At 42.3% G+C, this 26,950-nt stretch overlaps 1 protein-coding gene across 1 annotated transcript in view; it reads right to left on the bottom strand.

The window, feature by feature from the left end:
* GPC4 (glypican 4) overlaps positions 1–26,950 on the bottom strand; it is a 104,083-nt gene that overhangs the window by 26,593 nt on the left and 50,540 nt on the right. The window contains exon 2 of the mRNA XM_025852581.2: positions 5,515–5,673. Within this exon, the coding sequence (XP_025708366.1) occupies positions 5,515–5,673 (159 nt within the window). The remainder of the gene's footprint in view (positions 1–5,514; positions 5,674–26,950) is intronic.

Genomic DNA, 26,950 nt, shown 5'->3' with positions numbered 1-26,950 from the left:
GCCACGATTGGTCACACTTCGGATAACAACTCAAAAGGCAGAAAACCTTTGTCAATACAGAAATGCATGTGTTTTGTCTGAGCTCTTGATTTGATTACAGTAAAGCTGCCAGTGGCTTTTTTTCATCAAGGTTCACAGAGAGATTATGAAAGAGTTAGCAAAAATGCCCGGCATTTTAGTCCCCTTCACATGGAAGGAAAAGAAAATAGAATTGGAAAGAAAAGAGGAGTAGTGCCTTCCAATGAAATCAAAGACCCTTAGCATAAGGATCTGGAAAGAGCGTGACATTCACAGGATGGCCAGAAGGCCTCACCTCTCTATCCAGTTCCGAGCTAAGCATCCCGTGAAACGCTGTCCACTGACTGCACTACAGCAAAGGTTTAAGAAAGCAACACATTGTTTTTAAACGTCTGAATGGATCAAATCTGAGGTGAAGATTAAAAAAGCAAGCCCTAGGATGTTCTACATTCTACCACAGGTTCATTTTGGAGGATATTTAAGACTTTTTTTTTTTTTATAAACGTAAAAACCTCCCCAGGGGGGTTCTTGAGTCAGTCAATATGGACGTGCGAAGGACAAGACCATGTAGTTGAAAAAATAGTGGAGGTCAGAGGTCAGGAAAATTCCAGAAATTTCAGCTTAGCTAATGGCCATGAAGCCTAGTCAGACGCATTTGCCTTTTAAGGTGAGTGGCCAGCTTCCTCCCACTGAGGTCACTGCTTTCATGGGCCTGTGAATGCAAATGCTGTCAACTCCCTGCGCCTCTACGCTGGTTTTCCGACTGGCCTAATGAAGGGATGGCCCGTGTGAACTCCGGGAAATTTCCAGTCAGTGATTAAAACACAGATCTGGCTAAATCTGTAGAGTGCGACGCGTCCTGCCTTTGTGAAATGATAGAAAACAAGGGGGCTTGAGGGCTTAAGGGAAGGGTGGCCACTTTGATTTACACTTGGCCTGTGCAGATAGATGGGACAATTATTTCTTTTATGTGCGTTTTAAGCTAATTCAGAAAATTTCTACTATTATTCGAGTTAACAAGCTTCAGGCTCATGGGAGGGTTTTCAAAGACCTGGGGAAAGTAGTGGAGTTAAGAAATGATAGCAGGAAAATAGAGGGTACCAGACAGGCGGCTAATTAACATCTTGTAAGACCTTTCACTAAAGCAGCTGGTCTAGTCACATGTTTAGAAGATTCACAGAATTTTTAGAACTGAAAGGGTCTTTAGAGAGCATCTAGCTCAACCCCCTCATTTTATGGATGGGAAAACTGAGACCCAGTTAATTGCCCCAGGTCACAGTGGGTTCACAACAGAACCAGGCTGACAATTCAATGCGCTCTGCCCCTGAAGTTACTACATTTGTTCCCTAACACGAGGAATTAACAGAGTTTTTGCAATGGACTAGCCTCAGACAGCTCTATTTCCTTAAGATTTCTTTAACATGCAAACCGTTTGATTCGGGAAGTTAAGCAAAAATGTATTTTCATACTTGTTACATCATTTTTACTATGTGATTCAGAGATATATTTAACGTGGCAGCTCTAATCTTCTTAATCTATTTGGGTTGCTTGATTGAACCATGCTTCTTTTAAAAACAACTAGTCTCTCACAAAATGCAACGTTTTGGGGTGGGCCTTTATGTTGTGGTCCCAAAACACGGATTATGCCCCACTTCTATTATTTCTATTCCTTTGCCTGGCGATTCTTTCAAAGCCCCCTGAACTGAGCATCTGATTAGCATATTCATGAGACAACCGATTCAGCTATGTTAATTAGCAGTTCTACTTCAAAAAAAAAAAAAAAATATTTGTTGCTCCCCCCAGAACTCACCAAGAGGGGGAGCAGCTAGCTCTACCACTCTCACTTCCTGGCTCTAGGTCTCCAGCCTAGGGCAGGGCATTTCTGGTTTGGAGCATCCCCAGTTAGAGAGTGGGTAAGGGAGACTACAGTGTAGAAAAATAAAGAAGTGAGACCTTACACTCAGACATACAAGTTTAAAACAGGAGAACCCTGAGAATTTTGGTGGGGAGGGATACTGCCTAAGGAAGTGTACTTCTGTACTTTACCCAGGTCTGAAAAACACACACATGCACACAGTTCACAACTTAAAAATGGATTTACAGACTGTATAATCTCTTCAGATGGGCAAACAGTAAAAAATTAAACGTGTACAAAAATTAAACAGGTAGAACAAAAAAAAGCCTTTAGAGATAAGGGAACTGGCCCCGAAACGCCACAACTGGCACTTGAACTCTGGAGCTCCTCGAGGAGGAAGGATAGAAATTCGAGGCAATGGGATGGTTTCTAGTTAAAGAAGGCTGACCCACTAAAAGCCTATGAACCTTATTTTTGTTGGAAAGTTTCTAAGAGGGGCACCTAGGTGGCTCGGTCGGTTAGGTTAAGTGTCTGCCTTCGGCTCAGGTCATGACCTCAGGGTCCTGGGATCCAGCGGCTTCTCCCTCTCCCTCTGCCCCTCCCCTCCCCCACCGCTTGTGTGTGCGTGCTCTAATAAATAAATAATCTTTAAAAAAATAATTTTAGGGGCGCCTGGGTGGCTCAGTCGTTGGGCGTCTGCCTTCAGCTCGGGTCATGATCCCAGGGTCCTGGGATGGAGCCCCGCATCGGGCTCCCTGCCCGGCGGGAAGCCTGCTTCTCCCTCTCCCACTCCCCCTGCTTGTGCTCCCTCTCTCGCGGTCTCTCTCTGTCAAATAAATAAAATCTTAAAAAAAATTTATAACAAGTTAGTTGTTCTGGCCTTAGAAAGAAGCACTATCTCATAAACAGAACTTAAGTTTTGATGGTACAGGCAGATGCCTGGGCTCAGGGTCACCACTTTAAATTTATACCGTAAGCTTAAAAGATGGCAAAAGATGCTCCTTTGAAGTTGCCTGACCTTGTGGGCTTCCATGTGTCCCTCTCCTATTTCCTCATGACTTGTCAGCCTTCTTCCTGCTACCTGGCCGCCCCAGCTTGGTTGTCCAGTGGCCATCTTGCTGCTCGGCCCAACCTCCTTTCATTCACATCAATTAGCTCGGGCTTGTCCTTTACAATGGCCTGGAAAATTCTTTGACCAAGCACCCTGCCCCTGGATTTCCGAGCATCAAGACAGCCCCTATACAATTTCACTCAACTTTCTCTTTAGGCCTGAGGAGAGCTAGCGGGTCCTGCCATCCTTAAAAATCAGTCAACAAACGCAGCACCCACTTGAGGACTCTGGTTTGCTGGATACCAGTCAACTGAGGTTTTACCATACAAAAGCATTTAATTATCTCAGAAAACCTAGTCTGGAGGAAATAGGCAACGTATCCCAGCTCTGTTTTGATCTCCAGACCAAACACATTTCAACTACTACTCCTTCAAAGGAAATTTAATCTGTGCTCACTACCTTTATTGACTATGCCATATTTTAATTTGAAGTCAGAAGAAACAAACTAAAGTTTCATAATCATTTTTCATCACCAGTTTTGAAATTGATAAAGAAACAGTGTTAACACATTTATTGAATGTGAAACCTGGTAGGAAAAGGTCAGAGAAACTGTTTTTCCGTCCTTTTAAAAAAAAACATATGTTAACACTTACTGATAGTGTTTCTCTGTATGGCTTTTTAAAAATTACACACTGGAATCATACGAGTAATGCTATAAAACCATGGGGAGTGAGAAGGGGAAAGAATGGCTAAAGCGGCAGGCCTGTAGGCACGAGGTCCCTAATGTCCGTGGGCTCCAAACCAGAAGGAGGCATGTCCAACAGGAAATGGGGCGACGTGGAGGTGGCAGAACTTGAAAACAGCTTTATCGCCACTCTGTCATGCTACCAACAGGCTAGCCTTCTGTAAAAAGCAGGACTTTTCCCCTTCTAAATGCCCTTATTAAACCCCAAGGGGTCAATTTTATGTATCAGCATCTCAAGTTTCCAAAGATGGCCATCTGATTATCTAAGTATTCTACTCAAAGCAAAAGAAAATGCTAAGATTACAGTCTTGAATGAGAAATGCCAGAGTGAAGTGAATACCAGTCTTTTCAATAATCACCCTAATAGTTTAGGGACCAAGAGAGACAGAGGTGGCCTAATGATGTCTTTTGACAATAACACCCATCTTCACAAGGTGTTAACATGTTGTTAAGTACTCTTTATAGTTACAGCATGTGTGTGGGGGTGTGTGTGGACTAATAAACAGGATATATGGATATATAAAACATTTTCATCCATCCAGGAAAAGGAGGAGATAAAATCAAGACAGAACACAATTTTGCACAGTAACTGGTGGCAAAATGGGTATGATAAATGACATGCTACATAGAGAAAACTTTAATTCAACTCATTACAAATTAAATATGCTCTCATGGTCTAACCTGGGAACCTAACACTTATTAAATCAGTTATAAGTTTCAAATACCAAATCTCAAAAGCCAACATTCGAAATACAACCTGTTCTTTAGCTGGGGACTGCCTTATCAGCTATATAAATCTAATTTAGTCCAACTTCTCACCATGGTAACAAGCCCTTTGCAGAAATACTCAAAGACATTTCACATCTTGAAAATTTGCCTTGTACTTCTTCACCACACATAATGTCAAGAAAAGCATGCTTCAAAGGTACTATGTAATTAGAATGGCCTTTAAAACAGGCACAAAGGAAATCATTCCTATTAAAATTAAATCTACTTCATAACAATCTTCAAACTGAGTGAAGAGCACCAGAGAAGAGAATCCTGAGGTGTTTTGGACCCCATAGTCTATAGTTTTTAAAGTCTATTATCTGTAACATTGCTTCAGATATGATTGAAGTGCCTCTCGTTTGGCTCATATTGGCTATTTCTTCACTATTAAAAGACAGCGTGCATATGAGAATTCATGTTTGGCACAGGGGACTGAAATGAGTTTGGTCGTGGCTTTACACGGACAGATGACGCCGAAGTGCCAGCTAAGGGATGAAGCCCAGCTTAACAACAATTATAAAAATAGTAGCTACTTCTGGGTCATTGCTGCATGCAAACTCAAGAGCTGAGTTTTAATCCTATCTATGTTCTACAGGGCTTCTAGGAATTCTAGTTGTCTCTGGGAAATCCAGTTTGAAATTTAATATGAAGTCCAGCATCTGCAGAATCTCTATACTTATGCTAAGTTTTCAGATGCCTGCTTTTTATTAGGGAGATTTTTTTTAAGTGACTTACGTCAACAACACTGTTTTGTGTTCACCCAAGAAAATAAATGAAAGCCTTTAAATTAAACTACTTCAATCTCTTTTTTGGCTTCTTGCGACCATATTTCCATAATGCCTACCATACAGATTCTAGTGCATCCAGAAGGATCCCAGCAATGAAGCTGGAAGGCAAACTTGCCCTTAGGTTCCAACAAGGAGAATGTGTTGGGAAGAGACAGAGGAGCTCTGAAAAAGCAATCGTAGAAACTGAACTGTCCCCACCTCTAAAACAGGACTTGCATAAAAAGTGTCAAACAAATTCAAGAACAAAGCACATAATGACGCTTACTTGGACCAAAGTTCCCATACCTACCGTCAAACTTCTTGTAACGGGAAGCAAAGATGGCCTGCAAGTGATTGCACTGTTCGCTGACCACACTTTTGAAATCATCTTTACTTTGCAGGCTATATTTCTCCTCCATCTCCTGAGAGCAGCAGGTATAGCCCTGGGGACAGATCTTCAAATGATCACCTGGAAGATAAAATTGTAGGACAATCAATCTCCATCATCATTCATCAAGTCCAAGAGGGAAGAGTTTGGCTTAAGTGCACACACTCTGCTGCATTTCCACCGGCAAGGTTTCCGCAAAAGCCTAGACATCGTGTGTATCTGAAGTGTTTTACTAAAACTAAAAACATCAAGGCAGCGGGCAGGCTCAGTTGGGTAGAGCATGCAACTCCTGATCTCAGGGTCGTGCGTTCGAGCCCCATGTGGCGGGGATATGTAAACCAAAAACATCCATTCCCTTATGGGACAGCTAAAATAAGAAAGCCACTTACAAAACACAAAAGGACGTTCGAACCAAGAAGATTGCTACAGCACAGGAAATCGGTGTGGCCAATAAACAGAATCATTCAAGATCAACCCAAGGCTTTTTTTTTTCTTTTTAAATAAATTATTCCAGGTTCTATGCTTAATACCGTACAAGTCATATAAGTGAGACATAAGTTTTTCTAGCTTTTGGGAGTTTACATTCCAAGAGAAGGTACCCTTAATGAAGAATGATTTATAAAATACATGACAGGGACGCCTGGGTTGCTCAGTTGGTTAAGGGTCTGCCTTCAGCTCAGGTCATCATCTCAGGGTCCTCAGATCGAGCTCCCTGCTTTAGGAGTCTGCTTCTCCCCCCCACTCTCCCTCTGTGCTTCCCCTCCCCTCTAATAAAATAAAAAATAAAATAAAATACATGACAGCCAAAGACTGAGCAAACACACCAGCAGTAGTTCTACTGTGGGGAAGCAAAGGGGTAAGTGGATTTCAAGGGGTTGCTGGCCAAGGGGAAACAATGGGAGTTCACGCTGGATAATTTCAGGCTATGAGAAGTCACAAAGCGTAATGGAAAATGATCCTCAAATTTCAGATTTTCTCATCCAGCATCTCCTGTGCAGTTGTCAGACACTATTTGACCTCATAATACCAGGATATGTAGCCACTGATAAAATAAATGTCATCTTCAGGCAGTGATGTAGTCCTAGGAGTCAAGAGAAGTGCCATAAGATGCATCACTCCACAGCCGCTCTACCCACAAGGTATCTCCCTCCCTCTACACTGACTATATTCTGCTTGTGGTTAGGACAGGAAGGTTTGGAGAGTTTTGTTTGTTTTTTTTTTTTTAAGATTTTATTTATTTATTTGACAGAGAGAGAGACAGCGAGAGAGGGAACACAAGCAGGGGGAGTGGGAGAGGGAGAAGCAGGCTTCCCGTGGAGCAGGGAGCCTGATGCAGGGCTTGATCCCAGGACGCTGGGATCATGACCTGAGCTGAAGGCAGACGCTTAAGGACTGAGCCACCCAGGCACCCCTGGAGAGCCTTTTTTTTTTTTTTTTTTTACTAGGTCCCAAAGTTCACCCACACCTTGTTCCTCCTGGCACAGAACACAACTGTGTTTGCAGAGACCATACCTCTCCCTCATAATGACCAAGAGATGTGGTGCCACTGAAAACTGCACCCCAAAAGTTATTACCCCTTGAGTCACACCACTATTAACTGGCGTGATCCAATTTTTACAGATGTTTACAAGGATTCACTGCCACTTTTCCTTCTGCTATTACCATCCATGTTCCACATAAGACAAGGGGTCTAAAAACAAATCAAGATCTCGGGAACTCAGGAATTAAGTATGTTGAAGACATATGCACCTGTCAACCATAAGTGTAAACAATAAATAAAGGGTTGGAGAATGATGAGCCAGTCAAACACCACCAATTACAGGAAATGAACTGGCTGGGCCATGAGCCGGCCATTGCTGCTTCTTGGCTGAGTGTGCTTAGTAGAAGAATAATCTTGACCTAAGATAGATACTGCAGTGGCTGGCCTTGGAGAGGTGGGGTACTGCAGATAAAATGGACTTAAGCAACTTAATTTGACTAAACTGGATCGTCCACAGCATGTACACAAATATTACATAATCATATGAATGCCCGATCATTCTTCCTTCCCAGCAATTAAAAAGTAGGGAGAATGTTACTGCCACACAAAAGAGGGGGGTACAGTAATCAACGACTACTTAGGAAAGGGGGGAGGGGAAAAATCTTCAAACAACTTCCTCATCCAGAAACTGCTAAACGTTTCTTTTGGCATTTTTGAAACCCTTGGTCAACAGATCAATCTAACCAAAAAAGAAAAAAAAAAAAAAAGGTGGAGGGGAGGGTAAGACTGTGTCTAAGAATTTAGGAGTTGTGAAGCTGCAGAGTATCTTAGATCTCATTAGCCAAAGAAGGTTGCTAAGGCTCAATTTTCTGCAAACACCTTTGTTACAACCAAAAACAAAACTCCCTCTTCACTGGCTTAACAAGTTCACAGCAGGCCTTTGGTACTGAGACACATAATTAACGGAGAGATACCCAGTAGTCTCCAGGTTTCAGGGTTGAGGATTTCCCCCAATATGGTCTTAACATGTGAAATGATACGAAGAACCCCAACTAGGACAGTACTTGCTGTACTGTATTAAATAATCCATCACACTCACACCCCACATAGAAAATTAATTGGAATGCTCAGAGTAAGAGCTTAAGACATGCAGGGCTATTTAAATGAATTATAAGACGGGAGCAGCTACTTTTTAAGATCGTCACAGGCTAAAATTCATCACATGCTGGTTTTCAAATGCCTGCTAAGATTCCATTGGGGTATGCACTGAATTTCCAAGGCAAAACAATGCATGAGTTTGGAAGATAATCTACATTCACCAAATCTTAACAGGGTTCACACATATAATAAACCAAGGGGCCACTTAATGGATGCTATCAAAATAAGTTTCTAAATTCAAGGAAAAACACACCTTTTTCCCACCCCCAATGCATACACACACACACACACACACAACCTGAAGCCAGAAAATTCTTCTGAGACAGCAGGAAAGAGTAATTTTCTGTACTTAAGAAGGTGCTAGACATTGAGGGGTATAAAATGACCCACAGGAATTTTACACTAAGGAGACACCTTTCAAAAATGGGTAACGGCAATAAAAGTTACCAGTAACCTGCCAAATGCAGAGAGTGCCATTTCCACTCACATACATATACACTAGAGCATCTAAAAGGCCCAGTGTGTCAGGACGCCTGCGTGGCTCAGTTGGTTGGGCGGCCGACTCTTGATTTCAGCTCACGTCATCATCTCGGGCCCATGGGATTAAGCCCCACATCAGGCTCTGCGCTCCGCACAGTGTCTGCTTGTCCCTCTCCCTCTCCCCACTTGTGCGCATGCTCTCTCTCACAAAATAATAAAAATCTTTAAATAAATAAAAAATAAATAGTCCAGCACAGCCAGTGTACTCTGCCCGTTTCATGGCCATCAGGGACCCTTAGCAGGGCCTTCTGGAGACCAGCTTATACCAGAACACTGGAGTACATATTTGTCTTGGCAATACCTAATAAAAGAGAGTCCACTTTCATTTTAGAGAGGTCTTTCCAGGAAGACTTTGTCTGATGGTAAAAGGCTCACCTTGTGTAAAGGACAACAACAGGGTAGACACTTGGCTAATGCTTCTGCCGTCAAAGTCGTCTTCCTCTCTGTTCCAAGAAGCCTACTCCAACAGGCCACTTTGCCCACGTAGCCTGGAATGCACCACTTATTCTGTCCGCATTTCTAAAAGGCATTACTTGAAAACATAATCTGACATCCTTGCCCAAAGCCCTGCCTGAGACACACGCAGTCCAAGACACACTTGTGAAGTAAATCCCAAGACATGCATACGCTACTGGGGGGCTCAGTGCCGTAACCAGTTTCGGCTGATGGGAAATATGGGGGGGGGCAGTCTTGGTGCGTTTGAAAATGGAATCAGAGCTTAGCATTCTGGTAAGAACTCGAACAACTCATTTGGTTTTTAAAACTTAGAAGTGTCTGGGTAGCACAGTTGGTTAAGCATCCCACTCTTGGTTTCAGCTCGGGTTGTGATCTTGAGGTTGTAGGATCAAGCCCCGTCTCAGGCTTCATGCTCAGAGTCTGCTTGAGATTCTCTCTCTCTTCCTCTGCCCCCACCCACCCCCCCCCAATACAAGTTTTCTCTATAAAAAATAAATAAATAAAATTGGACTATTTCTAGGGCACCTGGCTGGCTCAGTCAGAAGAGCACTCTTGATCTTGAACTTGCATATTTCTACTTTAAGTACCCAAAATGGTTTATATTAAAAGGGCACACGTATTATTTGAAAGACATTCTCTTTGTGACTGCTCCTAAAATACTGTGTCTGAATGAGAAATGCCTTTTCTTTCTGGAGATCTCCTTTCTAAACCTGGTGATCCTTTCTCATTTAGGAAAGAAGGAGCAATGTCTCCTTCGGGCTGAGTGAGCAAGCACTGGAACAAGAGGACCTGATATGGGGACAGGTGGGCAGACAGTGCAGGGCTAAGTACTAGGCATGTGCCTTTTTTTTTTTTTTAAGGACCCTAGGTAATTCTGCTACATACACTTCCATAAGAATTAGTACTTGAAACACTTTAGTGGACCAGCAGAAGAGCTGGGAATAGTCGTGAACCAGTTAGTCCAATGGCTCAGGTGAACAGCAGGTCATGATCTACGACTATTCTTTGCTTCCTCTATCTCCCCAGCTCAACCTTCTCCTTCCAATGACCCTTGCTGGGTGCAGGCTTCTCTCCATGTATCTCCTCCTGGCTACTTTCACGCCTTTCCTCCCCCCGACTGTTCTCCATCACCCTCCTCCACAGCTTCGGACTGCACCGAATAGGAACCTGGAGGCTTTTTTTTTTTTTTTTTAATTTGTTGTACTTATTTAGAGTTCCCTGATCTTCATTTGAAAAGCAGGTAAGTTGAATGCTTTATGGTTTTCTAAGGAAGCACCTAAATTAAGTTGCTTTTTTTGTACATGGCCCTTGATTCGTTTTTTTCTTTGTGGGTCAGTGGCCTTCTAAAGAAAAAAGGTCCCCTAGCCCTGTCCTCGGAGGCTTGGATGAGATTCAATGAAGCGTGCTTTTAAAGCTATGTCATTAAAAACAAACAAAAAAAATCACTCGAAAGAGCCAAACTTTTTTCAATCACACCAGCTCTATGTAATTTCTCTTTAGTCTTGATATATGCCCTAGTTTTCAAAGCTGAACAAAGACAATCACAATAAATGACTACTCGATCCTGCCGAGTGTGTACTGGTCCCTTTTTGGAAGCTCTTCAAATCAATGGCTAAAGAAGTAGGCACTGAGGATGAGAAATCTATTCGATCCTTTATCAGGACTCGGTGGAAAACAATCTGTGGAAATGTGCTTTCTCGTTTTATCTTGTTCACTTCCTCTTACCAAAGGCTGGCTCTGAGGTACAAATGGGGTGCAGCCAATGTCTGTGGATTTTCGGTTGCTCGTTCTCACTTCCCCCTAGAAAGTGCTACAAATGGTGAGCAGTTCTCAGGCCAGCTCTCTGCTATTTACTATCAACTCGACTATTTTTACCTGTATCTTACAACCACTTTGTAGGTCTTTCTCAGAAAATTCATTTTGAAGTCTGACTAGATGCCAAGAAAACGTCTCTCCACTTCTGACACATTTGGGGGGAATGGTGATAAAAGAATACTTGTAGTCACCACTAAGGTGTTAGCTTCTGTATCTGTAGGAGATACTAGGAGATGCTAGTCATCAGTCCCCCCAGAGTTCTAAATGGGGCGAACAGCAGCCAGAAACCTTTCCGGGACACAGTGGTAGAGAACCCAGGCTCACCTGCACCAGCATGTGTACCACACTAAGGTAAGATGCTAATGACAGGAAAACCATCTGTGCTATCCTCCCAACTTCTGTAGGACATTCTCTGCACCCCAACTGACTTCTACCAATAAAACGACCAAGTGCCATTGGTAACTAATAGAGACACAAATTGCACCCTAAGGGTAAGGGCTGCAGTGAGGAACATTTGAGAAGAGACTGGAAAGCACTTTGTAAATTGCAAACGTAAGAAGACTGTAATTTCACATTGCTCGTTCTTGCCGAAATGGAGTGCCTCACTTGGGTTTTGAAGGAAACTTAGCTCTCCACAAGGGTGTTTAGGAAGTGAGTTTAGAAGGTTCCAAATACTTAACACGATTTGGATCTTTCATTCTGCAAGGCTAATGGTAGTCTCGGGATAAGAAGACTGATGTGGGAAGTCAGGCCCTGGGTTTGAGTCCCAGCTGGACATGATTCACTGCAGGCTCTGGGGAAAGTCGCTTACCCACTAGAGCCTTACAAAGCCCTTTGTAAACAAGGAAGCCTTCTGTAAATGTAAAAAGTGCAATGAGGAAACACAGAAAGAAAGAACATCTATTCTACCCCGATAAGCTACTGAAGTCATCCAAGAAGAGACTTTTCCGACAACTTGTACTAGCTGAAGGAAAGGGGCCGGGAGGGCCAGCACCTTCTCTCCCCTCGCTAGTTCAGGAAACTTTCTTGTTCCGGCGTGGATTTGAGAGAATTCAAGACAGCCAGACAAGAGGTGCTGAGCGGCCTGCATGAGTGAGAGCGAACTGATGAAAACGAAACACAGACCTCTCAAGGGCTATCAAAAGCAAAGCTCCGGGAGCTTAAGGAGACACGATGATGGACTAAGATATGGTATCCTGGATGGGTCCCTGGAAGAGAAAAATGACACTGGGGGAAAACACACAAAGACTTGTATGTGAATGTTTACAGCAGTATCATTCCTAATAGCCAACTGTGCATCGGCGGGGATAAGCAAAATGTGGTATATCTGTATGATGGATCATTCCGCCAGAAGGAGGAATGAAGTTCTGATACGTGTTACAACATGGCTGAATCTCAAAAACAAAAACAAAACAAACACCCAAAAACTATGCTCAGTGAAAGAGCCAGCCATCAAAGTCCACATATCGTATGATTCCATTTATATGAAAGGTTCAGCACAGGTCAATTTACAGAGACAGAAAGTAGGTTGGTGGGTTGCCTAGGCAAATGGGACGTAAGGGGAGGCTGCAGCTAAAAGGTAGGGGATTTCTTTCTGGGATGATGAAAATGTTCTAAAATTGATTTTGGTGATGAATCCACAATTCTGTGAATATTATATTAAAAGCCCTTGTACACTTTAAATGGGCAAATCATTTAGGATATGAATTATATCTCAATAAAAGCACTAGCAAAATAAAAAAAACTAAGAATATCAGAATATCAGAACTAGATGGCGACTTCAAATAATAATGCACCCACATTGGCTTATCAATTGTGACAATGAACCACACTAAGGTAAGGTGCTAATGACAGGAAAACCATCTGTGCTATCCTCCCAACTTCTGTAAATCTGAAACTCTTCTGGATAAAAAGCTTGTTATTTTTTTAAAAAGCAAACTTCCGTTTTCAAAGGAAAAAGGGGTAAATATGTGTGTTGGGGGGGAGCTTTCATCAGGCTTTTAAAAAATACCAATGCTTGGTGTAATTTTACTAATCGGAGCTACATTAAGCTATTATTTGCTGGAGGTGATTTCCCTAATCCCTCAATTGCTACTTTACTCTTTTTCTAATTTTTATTTGTTCCAAAAGTAAAACAATTCTTGCCGTTGGTCAAGAGTTACCAAAATGGTTTCTGCTCACTTTCTAGACCTAAATCCATGCAGCCACAAAGTGAGCTAAAAAGCAGGCTGCTGTCTAACTCCAGTGCCTCCAAGCTACCCAAGAACCACAGGAGGAATACACAATGTTCTGCTTCACGGGAACAAAGAAAGAAAATCTCTAAAGGGTTTTAATATTCCCAGGGGGGCCAGGGGAGCATATACATTAATCCACCCGCCCCTTTGCGAAAAGGAGTGGAATTACCACATAGGATGTGCGATGCACATCGAAAGCCTTAAGTCTTTTGACCTAAGCCTTAGTAAGAAAGCACATAAATTATAGTTATTATGCAGATGTAGCATTTGAGATCACCTACCAATCAGTAGGAGAAATGCAGCTAGTTAGTATTTTGCAAAACCTTGCCAAAATACAGCTCTGGAGGGCTTAAGACTGCCAATTATTTTTAGGTCCACTAATCCTGCAAGGTAGGCTAGGGAAAGCCAATCAGAAACACATACATTTTGAAAATCAGTTGCATTGTATTTTTCTAAGAATACCTTCCTGTAAATGTAGTTGGAAGAGTTACGGTTGCTATTTTCAAACTCCATGCGCCATTCCAGTGAGCTGGCAACAGCTTTCAAATCCACTCCAGATAGAAATCAAGCAGGGTTTTTATTGCTCTTTAAATGATAAGAAATTATGAACCTAAGTTTCTATCTGGCAATCTTGGAACCCCCTTGTGGTGGTAGTAAACCAAAGGTTTCCTGAAGGAAGGCAGTATCAGCCCAAGTGAGCAAGGGGCGGGAAATGCGCACTCCGACCTAGGTTACCGTCACCTGCATCAATTTTGCAGTTACTACGGGCCCACGACTCTAAACAGGATTAGTAATACTGGTGATTAACCCAAAACTCTTCAATAATTTGGAGGCTCCAATGCATACTACCCTAAGCAGTGGGTGCTAATGAAGGCTCACGGGACTGTGTTAGGGACTCCTGGGGGGCTGGCTAGGGGCAGGCAGGAAAAGTCGGCGCTCTCTCGCTTTACCACTAACGTAAGAGAGCTTTCCTGTCCGAGCTTCAGGTGCACGTAGCCTGGTAGCACCAATTCAGAGTTTCTCTCCAATACCAATTTATAATCTTCACTGGGCTCTTAATTTAACAGAATGCCTGGAGGTAAAGAATTCCGAACGCCTCAGTTACATATTCAGCGACCCATAAAAAAGTAGCCTCGAGACAAAATACCATTCATTGGCTAGAACATTCTATTCTCTGGCGCCCAACAGTACTTCTGGATCACAATCCCTGGCAGACAGAGGCCTTGGTAGGGTCATCTCTAAGACAGCTACTCAGGGCCAGGCTTGGAGGGCCACAGGGATTCCCAGGGTGGGGGAATGCTGGCCACCAGCTTCTCACTTCTTTCTCTGCACACCCCCTAGTGTACAGAAGTCTTAAAGGTTGCCCCTGTAAGCAGTCTCCTGTGGGCAATCAAGACTACAGAGAAAGTGGATAAGGCAAAGTGTCCTCAGAAAAAAACAGGAGTGATTTTCCTTATTATTCCTAAATAATCTCTCCAGGAACCCCCAGGAGCCCCGGGGTCAGATAACCAACCTGCCAAAGCCATTTAGGTTAATTGGCAAGATCAGAAAGATTGGGCGGCTGAGTCCCGAGTTTATCACTGGTGTAGAAGAAAATGCAGCTGGTGGATGGAGAAGTTCACAGACACTTGCTCTAATATAAATATCAATACCTTCCATTTCATATACACTACATGGGTTGTGCAGGTCATGAACATTTTTAAAAGTAGCTTCTCTTTTTTTCATAATTGTTTTCAGCTTGGGTGCTTAAGAAAATAAAAACCCTCAACTTTTTTTTACTCTTTCATGATACACCTAAAATTCCTCCCTCCAAAAGTGTGAGAATAGGTTTTCAGTAAACCTACTTTCTAGGAAAAATACACCTAAAGAACAACATATTCATTAATCATGAATCCTCCCAAAGATATTTCTCCAAATGGTCATCTAGAAAGCTTTTACACTAAGTGATAGCAAAGTCTGCTAGCTCACATAAAGAAAAATGATTCTCTGACATCAGATTTCACGCCACAGGAACCGTTCTTTAAAATTCTAGCCAAGCGTCAATGAAATGGCAAAGAAGAAAAGAAACATTTACATTTTCAGTGTTTCTACTTAATGACATCCCTTACAATCCACTTCCACAAAATTCTTGTTCAAGGTCACAGTGAGTTACAGCTCACTCTAATACAGATCTGCACTGAAGGACTCTCAATCAGTCTCCATTCCAGGCACATGGACATGAGCCGCAGCTGAAGAGGAGTTAATTTCTATAACATGAGAGGAAAAATTCTGCACCTTAGCATAGGCAGATGGAGGAGGGGCAGGGTCCTCCTTTTGCCAGGCTGAGTCTCTCCAGCCCTCAAAAAAGCTCCTCTCCTCACCATTATCAAATACCCTAACACCTGGGCCCGTTGCCTTTGGGGCATATACCCTAGAATTTATTCCCTTTTAGTGGGCTCTTTGCTACACTTTTGTCAACAAAAGTTGACTTCCTCTTGTGAGGCATTTTTTGGAGCTCTAAGTAAAATCTGTCTGGGTCCTAATTTTGCAGAGCATGCCACCATTAATGTTGCTATCCAGAGAATTATCTATCCATACCCTTTGCTTCCTTCCTCGAAGTCAACCGTTAAAATGTTTGATCGAACAGTCCCACATTTCTGTGGCGATGCCAATGATTTCAAGTTTCCTTGGCTTGGTGTGCAAACTCACAAACAGCTTTTTGAAGGCCTAGGTAGATCATCTGCCCTGGTTTCCCTTGGTCCACATATGCTTTAGTTGCTTGAAAACCACAAGGTCATTCAATAGCCAAGCATAGATTCCCGTTTTAGAAATGATGTTGCCTTTCCCAGAAGATTGACTTTGCTTAAGTTTTCAGTGTTCCCACTCTTCATTGAGATTCTCCCAGCTTACCTGCATAGGTGAGGAAGCCCACATCTGATTGGGATTTATCCTAATGGCAATCTACTAGCTCCTTGGCACCACTTGATCCCCCAATCTCACCTTTCAGGATCAGACCTGTCGATTAATTACATTGAATTTGTTCCTTAGGATTAGAAAATCCAGTATCTTTATCACTTCTTGAACTAGTTACTTCCACCAGTCCACCGCCAAGAGATTATCTGGGAAGAGAATGCTGCTTTAAATTTTTCCCCAAGCCTAAATCAACTGTTCACTTTACCCAAACTAACCTTTGACCCAATTTGGCAACACAAAAACAGTAATGCGGTATTTATCAAGTGCCTCTCATGCACCAGATGCCATCCATCAGTGCAGAAAATACAAAAGGCGTGGTCTCTCCTCTTGAAAATTACAAGATGCGCAGACATGGATTTTATTGTTGCTCTACCGGCTTTTTCTTTCTCCCTCTTACTCTATAATCTGAATTCCTCCAGCCCCTATCCCCCAGAATCTCTGAGGTCCTCTGATCTCCTCTCAGAACAACTCAAGTTCAAAAGGCGAGCGAGTTGACACTACCCCGGGCAAAGCCATCCAACCCATGCTTCTCACACTGGGGCTTCAGCAGAGGTGCTTTTGGAGGTGCCTTTGGACAAACTGGGAGCAAGAGTCACACACATTTTTTGAGTCATCCAAAACAGCAGATGTTCGTTTGGACTCAAAGCAGAATCCTGTAATGAAGGGAGTAAGCAAACTCCTTGGGGATCTGGTACTGCTACCTTTCTTGGTCAACGAAGAAAAATCGGCAAAGCAAAAAAAAAAACTTCTCACACAAATGCTATTTTTAGTTATTTGGCTTGACACGTCACGTCACTAAACATCCAAATTTATTTTAAAACCTCCCACCTCTAAGAGGATGTTAATGCTTTGATTTTTACAAGTATGAAACTCTGGTCATTTAAGGCTGAGCTTCCCTAAACTTATATTCCAACAGGCAATAAATCACTGACATGGTCCCATTCAATTTTTGCAAGTAAGGTCTCAGGAGAAGAGCTTTTATGCCTTCAAGTGACAGACACACCAAACAGCAAAGGAGCTGAGATACTACACAACTCCTCTGTGCCACACTGGGAATTATCCCTGTTTGTTCTGGGCTCTGAAACTCTGATAAAAAGGTGCTTGAAGCAAAATGTAAGGTATCAGGGAATTCTTCAGCTGGGCTGCCGCCATGCCAACCACCTACCATTTTACTCTTACTTCTTAAGTATCACAGAGAGGGAAAAGTAAAGGCAGATCTTGAGCACTAAACTGAAGTATTAATGTGATTATTTATTGATGACATGAAAAAATTTACTTCCTTAGAGTAGATCATGGAACAGTGTTTGCCGCTTTGCCAGCAAGTGACAAGGAAAAGAAACCAGTGGTTTGCTCTGCATTCAAGTCCCTACAGGCCTATTCAATTCCATCCTCAGATGCAGGCCTGCCAGATAAGAGGCCTTATAGTTACCCCAGGGCCACAGAGAGGTGAATGTTCAAAAAAAAAAAAAAAAAAACCACAACCTAATGCATTGGGAGGTAGCCTGGCCCTCATTAGTGCCGAGCTGTCAGATAACCAAGAATGAAGGGCTGCCTGTGACCATTTTTTGCTTTGGGTGGGGATAAAAGGAAAGAGGCCATTCTAGTTTGAGCCTCTAAGAAGAAATGGAAGTTGCTGTCAGAGGGCTGACATCAGAGTCACTGTAGAACGGTGCCATCATAGGACCTAAGAAAGACAGCAGAGCTTCAAAACCCGGGCAAGAGTCAAGCTTGAGATGGATGTTCATAGTCCGGCGTCAGACAGCTTGCTATGGGCTGGACCAACTGGATAAGTGGGTGCTTGTGTGTTTCATTATGTCAATATCCAACTTGCCTTCCGTAAATCTTTGGGATCATGGGTCAACTGTTCATTTGAAAGGCAATTAATGTGGCCAAATACCTGATCCCAAGGAAGTTCCAATCACTCCCCCAGTTCCAGAATGTGACCCATCATCAAAGCCACAGGAGTGAGAGAGAAAGAACGGACGAGAAGTGGGTGAGGAAGACAAGGAAGATGGTGCATGACCAGGGGCTGAGTAGTGGCAATCTGGCGCTCAGGTTCCACGGTAACTCTTAGCAAGCAGAGGGAGATGTTTTTCTCTCTAGTTTCCATTATACAGAGCCTGCAGATGGCACACCATTACTACTGCAATTATTGGCTATAATTATGAAAAGTCTTTGATGTGAGAGCAAAAATTATTAAAATGGCCCTTCATAGAAAAAGAAGGGCAATAAATATAGCCTCCTTTGCAAAATTCAAGGACCAATTTCTTACCAGGACCTTCTGCCAGAAAAGAGGTCATCAGATTAATATACTTGTTTTCAGCTTCTCCCCTTCAAGATGTTTTATCCCGTGTGGAAAACGAATAATGGTATGTGGTTCATGATATATTTTAAGAGTACACTTGAGGGTACTTCAAAGGAAAATAAAAGAGTAAACTTCTCCTTGCAGACACACGTGTGATTTGCACAAGCTCCTAGCTTGTTCTGCTCCCACAGTAACCAACAAGAGGTCATTTTAAAAACGGTCATGGGGCGCCTGGCTGGCTCAGTAAGTGGAATGTGTGGCTCTTGATCTCGGGGTTGTGGGTTCAAGCCCCATGTTGGGTGTAGAGATTACTTTGAAAGAACTCAAAACAAATAATAAAAATAAGTCTTTAAGGATGAGAACAAATGGCAACAGACAAATGTCCAGTCTTGGTTTAAAGGTAACACTTGGTGGTGCTGTGCTTATCTGTTGGAATTAGTACATATTTTCATGTACTTAGATGGATATTCGTAACTAGAAATATGAAAGAAAAGAGCTCGCTTTGTTCTCTTTGTCTTTTATAGAATCACAAACCATGCAAGGTCCCATTTTAATTCTTTTCCTAATCTACCTAATCTTAGGCTGAAACTAAATCATAATCCCTAGTCTTGCCAATGTTCATAATCCCTAGTCTTGCCAATGTTAAAGGAGCACATACATTACCACAGTGCAAGATTTAAAATCATATTCTGGAAATCAGTTTCAATGTGAGGGAAAGGAGCCACCTCAAAAGCTGAAGCGAAAGCAATTGTCCAGCATTATAAGCCCTGCTTTTTGCAAATGAGCGGCCTTAAGTTAGAATGAGTCTGACCAGGCTACGGGGAAATATACTTAGGTTTCTGTCCATGGGTATCTCTATTGTTAATATATCATCCTAGCCTAATATAAAAACATCAACTAACCTAACTCAAGGGTAACCCTACTGAGATAAAGTCAATCATACAGAATGATAATACTACAATAAGCTTGGAGAAGAGGCACAGTTTGATCTCAGGTTTCACAAACATTTGAGGAGGTGCTTGATAGCACAAGTCTGAGCTTTCATTTTGCCTAAATGACCAGATGGGTACGGTTAAGTGTAGGGCATACTTATAAAAAGGCATGGTTTGGGGGAGCCTGGGTGGCTCAGTCAGTTAAGTGTTCGACTCTTGGTTTTGGCTCAGCTCATGATCTCATGGATGGGGAGATCAAGCCCTGCTTTGGGCTCTGTGCTCGGTGGGAGTCCGCTTCAGTTTCTCTCCCTCTTCCTCCCCCTCTACCCCTCCTCCCCCCCACTCACACTCATGTGCACGCACTCAAGCTCTCTCTCAAATAAATAAATCTTTTTTAAAAAGGCATGGTTTCATTCTTGTGAGATGAACTTTCATGATTTCATGATTTGTGGGAGCAAAGAGAAACAAATTATGCCAGAGATTATTATGAAATGAGCCTGTGTTCAAAAGAAAAAAAAAAAAAGGTCATGACACATTTTGCTTCTTGGTTAAAACTCTTATAATAGCACTGACAAATTTGGTGGCCCTGGGAGAGCAGCCAGAAGCCAAGCTGCTTTTCTGGTACAAAACAAATGAAGAAAGTCACAACAAGTAGGAGACTCACAAAATAAAGGGACTAGAAAAGTTTTCTACACACAGTACCTGTTCTAGGTCTCTAAGGCAGGCAGGCTCCACGTGATACGGAGAATGTAAGGACTTCCGAGTTAAACAGGACTGAATTTGAACTCAGTTCTGTGTAACTCTGCGTCAGTCTCTTCGCTTCGGAAACTAGTTCGTCTTCTAGAAAATAGGGACAAAACCAGAACCTACCTCACAGAAAGCATTAAATGTATATGGTGCCTCACTCAATAGTAGCTATTATTATATATACTGCCATCAGAAGAGAACTCTGTATTCCTCAGAAGGGGGGTCCTTTCCATGCTCTGGGTTTGGCTATATTTAAAGGAAGAGTGTTGTTTTCCTATTACTGTTACTACTACTAGCAGTAGTTGTCGTCGTCATCATCTTTGGAAGCATTTATTTTTAAAATTTACCCACCAAAGAGCAATTTAGCTTTATTGAGCCAAATATAAACGGTCTGTTGGTAAAAATCCAGGCTACAGCAATACCACTCTGGGATTACAGGCTAGACAATCTTTTCTTTAGCTCTAGAATGCCTGTTACAACCTTGGAAATTAATGAAAAACAAAGTAAAGTTTGATTCATATGAAACTGCCACTGTTTTAGGTCAAAAAGGTCAAGTGTCAGCAATTTTATATAGCCTGGCCTGATGATTTTGAGGAATCAACTTTGTATCAACATCCAAATATCTCTACATATCAACTATGAACCGTTTGCATTCTAGAACTCCGGCACTCGCGAATACGATTCAGAAGAGTGAAAGACAGTAATATTTACTTCCTTAAACGTGCATCTTGCTTTTTAAAAAATGTGTGTGTCGGGACACCTGGGTGGCTCAGTTGGTTAAGCATCTGCCTTCAGCTCAGGTCCTGATCCGGGGTCCTGGGATCAAGGCCCACATCAGGCTCCCTGCCTCTCCCTCTGTCTGCCACTCCCCCTGATTGTGCATGCTCTCTTGTGCTCTCTCTCTCTCTCTGTCAAATAAATAAAATCTTTAAAAATAAAATGTGTGTGTCTAGGGCGTGCACTATGTCACTGCACTGTCCTGACTAATGATCGGCTCCTCCATTGTGGCAATCGCTTTGCTGAAAGCTCTATCAAATAAAGGTAGATGATTCAGAAATTCGGAATACCTAAGGATAAACGTATGTCAGGAAAAAAAAAATGAAAGAAAGAAAAGAAAAGAAAAAAGAAAAAAAAACCCAATGAACCCACCCTGAGATGAAGGGAGTTTGTTCCCTGTCACATCAAAGGAAGGGAGAACAAAGATGGAAATGACAGCTCCCCGCACAATTGTGATGCATTTAAGTGCCGATTTTTTTTTGATGTTTCTGATGAGAGTGTATCGACCTCAGATTGTCTGTCAGTTTAGCACCTGATCACCTCCTCATACTCTATTTCTTAAATATTTCTGTCAAATACATCTTCCTCTGCTAGGTTTTAGACGGGTACCATAGATTTCCCTCCATTACCCCCTTACAATTATGCAGAAGATTCACAGACATGAATAAGAAAAAGAAAATTCATCAACATAACGTTTAACCTGCCAAGATGTGTAGGCAAGGTTTGGAGATGAAAAATGAGGGCTTCCTGAACAAGTGTTTCTAGAAGCGTGTGTGGGCGGAGCGTGCAGGGAGGGAGGGAGGGAGGAACAGGTGCGCCGGGAGATACCCTGGCCTTGGTCCTGAGTAGTATATAGGACGGAGGGCACCAAGTAACGGCATCAACAAGCATGCGAGGGCAGCACAATTACATCCAACAGCGTGATGAGGAAAAGAAAAGTTCCAAACTCATTCAATGTCTTTTTCCTATTTAAGGCTAAGAAGCTCTGGCAAAACCAGGCATTATCATTGAGGGAGAAAGAAAGAGTTCCATGAGTAAACAACAGGCAAGATGCCTGGAGACTGGTTTAAAAATAGAAAAGCCTTACCTATTGTTACCTCAGAATAAGTGCTCCCCAAGTCCTTAAGATTTCAAGAGGGCTGCAGAGAGAAGGGATCCTTTAGTGTGGCTAAAAGGCAGAGTGAAAAGAAGTGAAGGTATCTTTGATGAGATAAAGAGCTAGTCCAAACAGAGAAGAGAGAAAAGCCCATAAGGCATTGCAGATTAGACACAAACTAAAAACCAGGCCAGGAGCAACTTGCAAGAGATTGCAAAGCCAAGAGAGTAAGAGACTGTTTTCGCTCTATCAAAGGGAGGAAGCCATTTAGAGCATCGGCAGACCCACTTAATCACAGTCACCGGACTAAAAAGGAGATGGTCGATAGACTGAATGAATTCTTTGTCTTCTAAGGAGATTCGCATTCCCAAACCAGAACACTGAACTCGGCAGGTCAGAGGTACTAGATCAAATAGTGGTAAACATGATGCTCTGCATCTAATCAACAAACCAGGAGTAGATAAATCACTGTGACCAGATGGTATCCACCAGCCAGTTTTGAAGTAAGTCAAGGGTGAAATTGTTTTGGCCAACATGTGTAGGCCGTCTTTACAAACAGCCACTGTGCCCGAGAGACTGGTGCTTGTCAATGCGATTCCTATTCATAAGAAGGGTTCCAGAAGGGACCCTGGGAAGTAGAAACTAGTAAGACTCATTTCCATATCAAGCAGGCTGGCAAACTTGACAACAAAGGTGCAGTCACTGCACATTTACAAAAATAAAGCCTATGGGGAGGGAGGAAGAGAAAATCAAATATTTTGGTGAAGGAGACAAATCAAGTTCATCTAATAAACCAGAGCTCCTGGGGTGGGCAGTGCAAGAAAAATGTGCGGTTAGATAAAGGGGACCCTGAAGATAAAATGTGCAGGGGTGCTAAAAACACAACAGAAAAGATTACGCTGTATCTATGCCCCTATGTCCTGGCATTGAATCTTAAAAGGTACAGAGGAGAGATCGGCAAAATTCGGAGGCTAGATGAAAAGACTGGGGCAATTCTTTAAGGGATGTGGGAGAGACAAAGGAAAATAAATTAAGGTTTGGTGTGGAAAGATGGGAATGTTATTTCTTTTAATCAAGCATATGGAGAGGCTTTAAAAGTGTTCTTTTTATAGCCTCCTGATATACTGAACTTATTCAGTCAGCAACCCTAGAAGGAGAGCAACAGCTCACTCACACATTGCTCCAACTTTTGGAACAATCCAAAAAGCCAGGGAAGCCTTGGTCTAACCAAAAAAAAAAAAAAGGAAGTATAAGAAAAAATCATTCAAAGTCTGTGAAATTTACTGTAGAATATTGGAGCCGCCCTCTGAGACATAGTCTTTTATTTTACACACCAATATTCCAGTTGCATATTTAACCAACTCTGTCTGATTTCTAGACATTCAGTTCTGCCCTGGATTAAAAAGAGCCCCGAGGACATGACTGCATTAGCGTACCCTTTCTTATATGATTTTCATGATGATGACCGTGGGTCTTCCTTAATTAATTACAGTTTTTAATCCTTCTGTTTATAAGCCAGAGGAATAAATATTCCAGAAATATTTTCACTGAAATGTTTAGAACATTTTTTAGAACTGTTTGATATGTGAAAGGGTAATTATCTGGAAAAATCTCGTACTCAAAATATTTCCTTTTCAGATGAAGCAAGATAACAAAAATGTTATTTTAAAGCCACAAGCATTAAGGTCAACAGTAGGAACAGGATGCAACTCAAAAGCTTCACAAAAGTTCTAGATGTATTCAGAGAGCAGATCAACAGGGTGATTTATTAAGGAAAATTCACTTGTGTTGTATATATTTAGATGCTTTGAATTTGTGTTCCAAAAAAGAACATTCATTTTCCTTCCACCTGACCATGGTGTCCTTGCCAGAGACACAACTGACCAGAGAATGGACCCAGGTGGCAAAGCTGTTTTTCCTTTCTAAAGACATCAAACAGCTGATTCATATTACCAAAAACATTAATCCCAGAAGACTTAGAAGAAAAGAGTTAAGTAAGTAAACACGAAAATAAGGTTTATTTCTTAGAATGGGCTTATTTATTTCTTCAAACACACATTTTCCCCTTTGGGAAGAGAGACTCTGCTAACTGTACTTCACACCATTCTTTCTTTCTCTCAAGACAACTTGGGCTTGGTGAAGGAAAAAGATCCAACGTATCTGAGAAGGAAACGAAAATCAGATGCTCAAGGAAAGCCAACTCTCAAACCACGTGCCTCAGGACAGGCCACTGTGCACACCAGAAAAGCACCATTTCTGGTCTTTGTCATAATGTCTATTAAGTGCTCCAGGGAAATGAAATGGAACAAACCCTGGGTAACAGCATGGAAGGCCAAAATAGCAATGTTTTCTGGAAAACTAGATTGCAGAAATTCTATCGTTCCTTCTCCTTTCTATCAGAGACCCAAATGCAAAAGTTCTCATCTCTCACAGAAAAGAGAAAGTGACAAGGCAGGATTCTGAGTAAGGAAAAGACCCCCGAACAAATCAAATACAATAATGGAAACAAAGACATTGAGAAAATAAAATGGACAGAAAAGGGGCGGGGGGAAACGGCGGCTCACTCATTTTCATCCTACAAACGCCAGTGTATAAAATGTCACGTGCCCTATCTGTAACCTGCATATAACACAGTACAAATGGTCTACATCTGAAAGAACGAGGTAAGAACGGTTTTACAGTTTTAAATAGCCTTGGTCTGGAGACTGAACTCTGATCTAAACCCATCACTGCTCCCAGTCTCTCGCAGGCCGTTTTATAAATGAACGTGTGTGTGGCCACAGATGGCACTTAGCACTGATATTCGGAGATCGTGTCTTTAGAACAATGGCCTCTTAACATTTCCTACTTCTTAGCAGGATAGGGCACTAAAAGCGCTAGGGTAATGCCTTGCTAAAGAAGGGATGAAAAGCTTACAAGACTGCCAGCATTTCCGAGAGAAACAAACATCCTCTGTAAGGGCTGTCCTGAAAACAGCCCTCTGTGGTGGCGCACACAATCTTTATTTCATGAAAACCTACACAATGGTGACTTTTCAGTGAAAGCTTGTCCACTCCTGGTTTCCTCTCAGAAAGCTGAATGAGTGCTGCTGTGAGCCTGGACCCCCTCGAGCTCCTTCCACCACACTGTTCTCTCCCACTACGAGAAACAGGTAAGTCGAGTCAGGAAAGCCTGGCTAAGGGTAGGAAGGGGGAGGGGAGGACGGGCCTTTCAGCAAGTAAGACAAATGCTGGTGATGGTTTGCTCGTCTGACAGAAAGCCAGGGTGTGACAGCGAGCTGGGAACGCCATGGCAGAGACGTCAAGAGGCGCCTGGGTCAGGGTTGTCAGCATTAATGGTTCTGTAGCAGGAATGAACCACACATGCAAGCCCTCAGCCAATGAGCTGACAAATAAGGTTTGTCTTTAAACCCACAGCTTTGCTATAGACTGAATATGCTTGTCTTGCCCCCAATTTCACATGTGGAAACCAAGCACGTGAGGGTAGTTGGAGGTGGTACTTTGGAAGTAGTTAGGTCATGAGGGTGGATCCCCCAGCAATGGGATTAATGCCCTTATAAAAGGGACCCCAGGGGCCCTCACAGCAGACCCTGAATCTCCGGGGCACCTTGATCTTGGGACTTCCCAGTCACTGGAACCCTGAGAAATACACTTCTGTTGTTTAAGACACAGAGTCTTGGTGACTTTGTTATAGGAGCCAAAACAGTCTAAGACAAGCTAGTTTTTTCTCTCACCCTTCCCCAAATACCCTCAAGCCTTTTATTATGAAAAGATGCCATTTACCCACTCCTCACCTGCCAACATTGCCTGCGTTCTCTGGAGGATGGAAAACGGTGAAATAAGGTTCTATGTTAAGTAAAGGCTATCAAAGTTTCCAACCACTAAGAACTGGAAGGAACACATGGCCCTGAGATCTGAGTCCCTCAGTCTATGGAAGAAAAGATGAAGTTCCCTGCAAATATGGGTAAAACTGTCCAAGGCGGCATGGCACTAAGTTACCGGGGGTCTCCTGTCATCCAGGTTGGGATTTTTGTATCCCTTTATCAATCAAGTGAACCCTGACATTTAGCCATTAGGGAAAAGCAAATGGGAAATTCATGAGTCCAACGTGGTGCTAGACCCATAGCTTATCCCCCAGCCCCAACTATTTTTTAGTATCTTCCCAACTATTCTTTAATCAAAATATAATTCACATACCATCCAATTCATGCATTTAACATGTACAATTCATTGGGATTTAGTTTATTCACTGAGTTCCACAATCACTACTATCTACTTCCAGAACTTTTGCATCACCCCAAAAAGAAATTTCATACCTATTAGCAGTCACTGCCACTCCCTCCCCTCCACGCACCCACACACTTCAGGTCTAGGCAACCACTAATCTCTTTTCTGTCTCTGTGGGCTTGCCTATTCTGGACATCTTATATAAAAGGAAATGTACAACATGGAGTCCTTCTGTACTGACTTTTTTCATGAAGCATCAGGTTGTTAAGGTTCATCCGTTGTAGCGTGTCTCAGTACTTCCTTCCTCCTATGGCTAAATGTTATTCCACTGTGTGGACTATACCATGTTTTGTTTATCCATTTATCAGTTGATGAATATTGATTGTTTCTACCTTTTCACAACCATGAATAATGCTGCCACAAACATCCTTAAATTACATTATTTGATTTTTATTTTGACATTGGATACAGACATTGACAGGACACTCTCTCAGCAACACTAAAATCTTAGTAATACCCAAACTTAGTTCTGTTTTTTTCTTTTCTTTCTTTTTTTGCCCAAAGGGTTTCAAATTCTTTTAGGTATATATATATATATATACATATATGTATATACAGTGGAAGCGCTGGGTCACATAGG

Source organism: Callorhinus ursinus, unplaced genomic scaffold (genome assembly GCF_003265705.2).
Source record: "Callorhinus ursinus isolate GAN/ISIS: 27379988/994484 unplaced genomic scaffold, GSC_fseal_2.0 scaffold33, whole genome shotgun sequence".
NCBI classification, from domain to species: domain Eukaryota; kingdom Metazoa; phylum Chordata; class Mammalia; order Carnivora; family Otariidae; genus Callorhinus; species Callorhinus ursinus.
The sequence above is the reverse complement of the archived record's forward strand: the minus strand, read 5'-3'. Positions and strand labels throughout refer to the sequence as shown.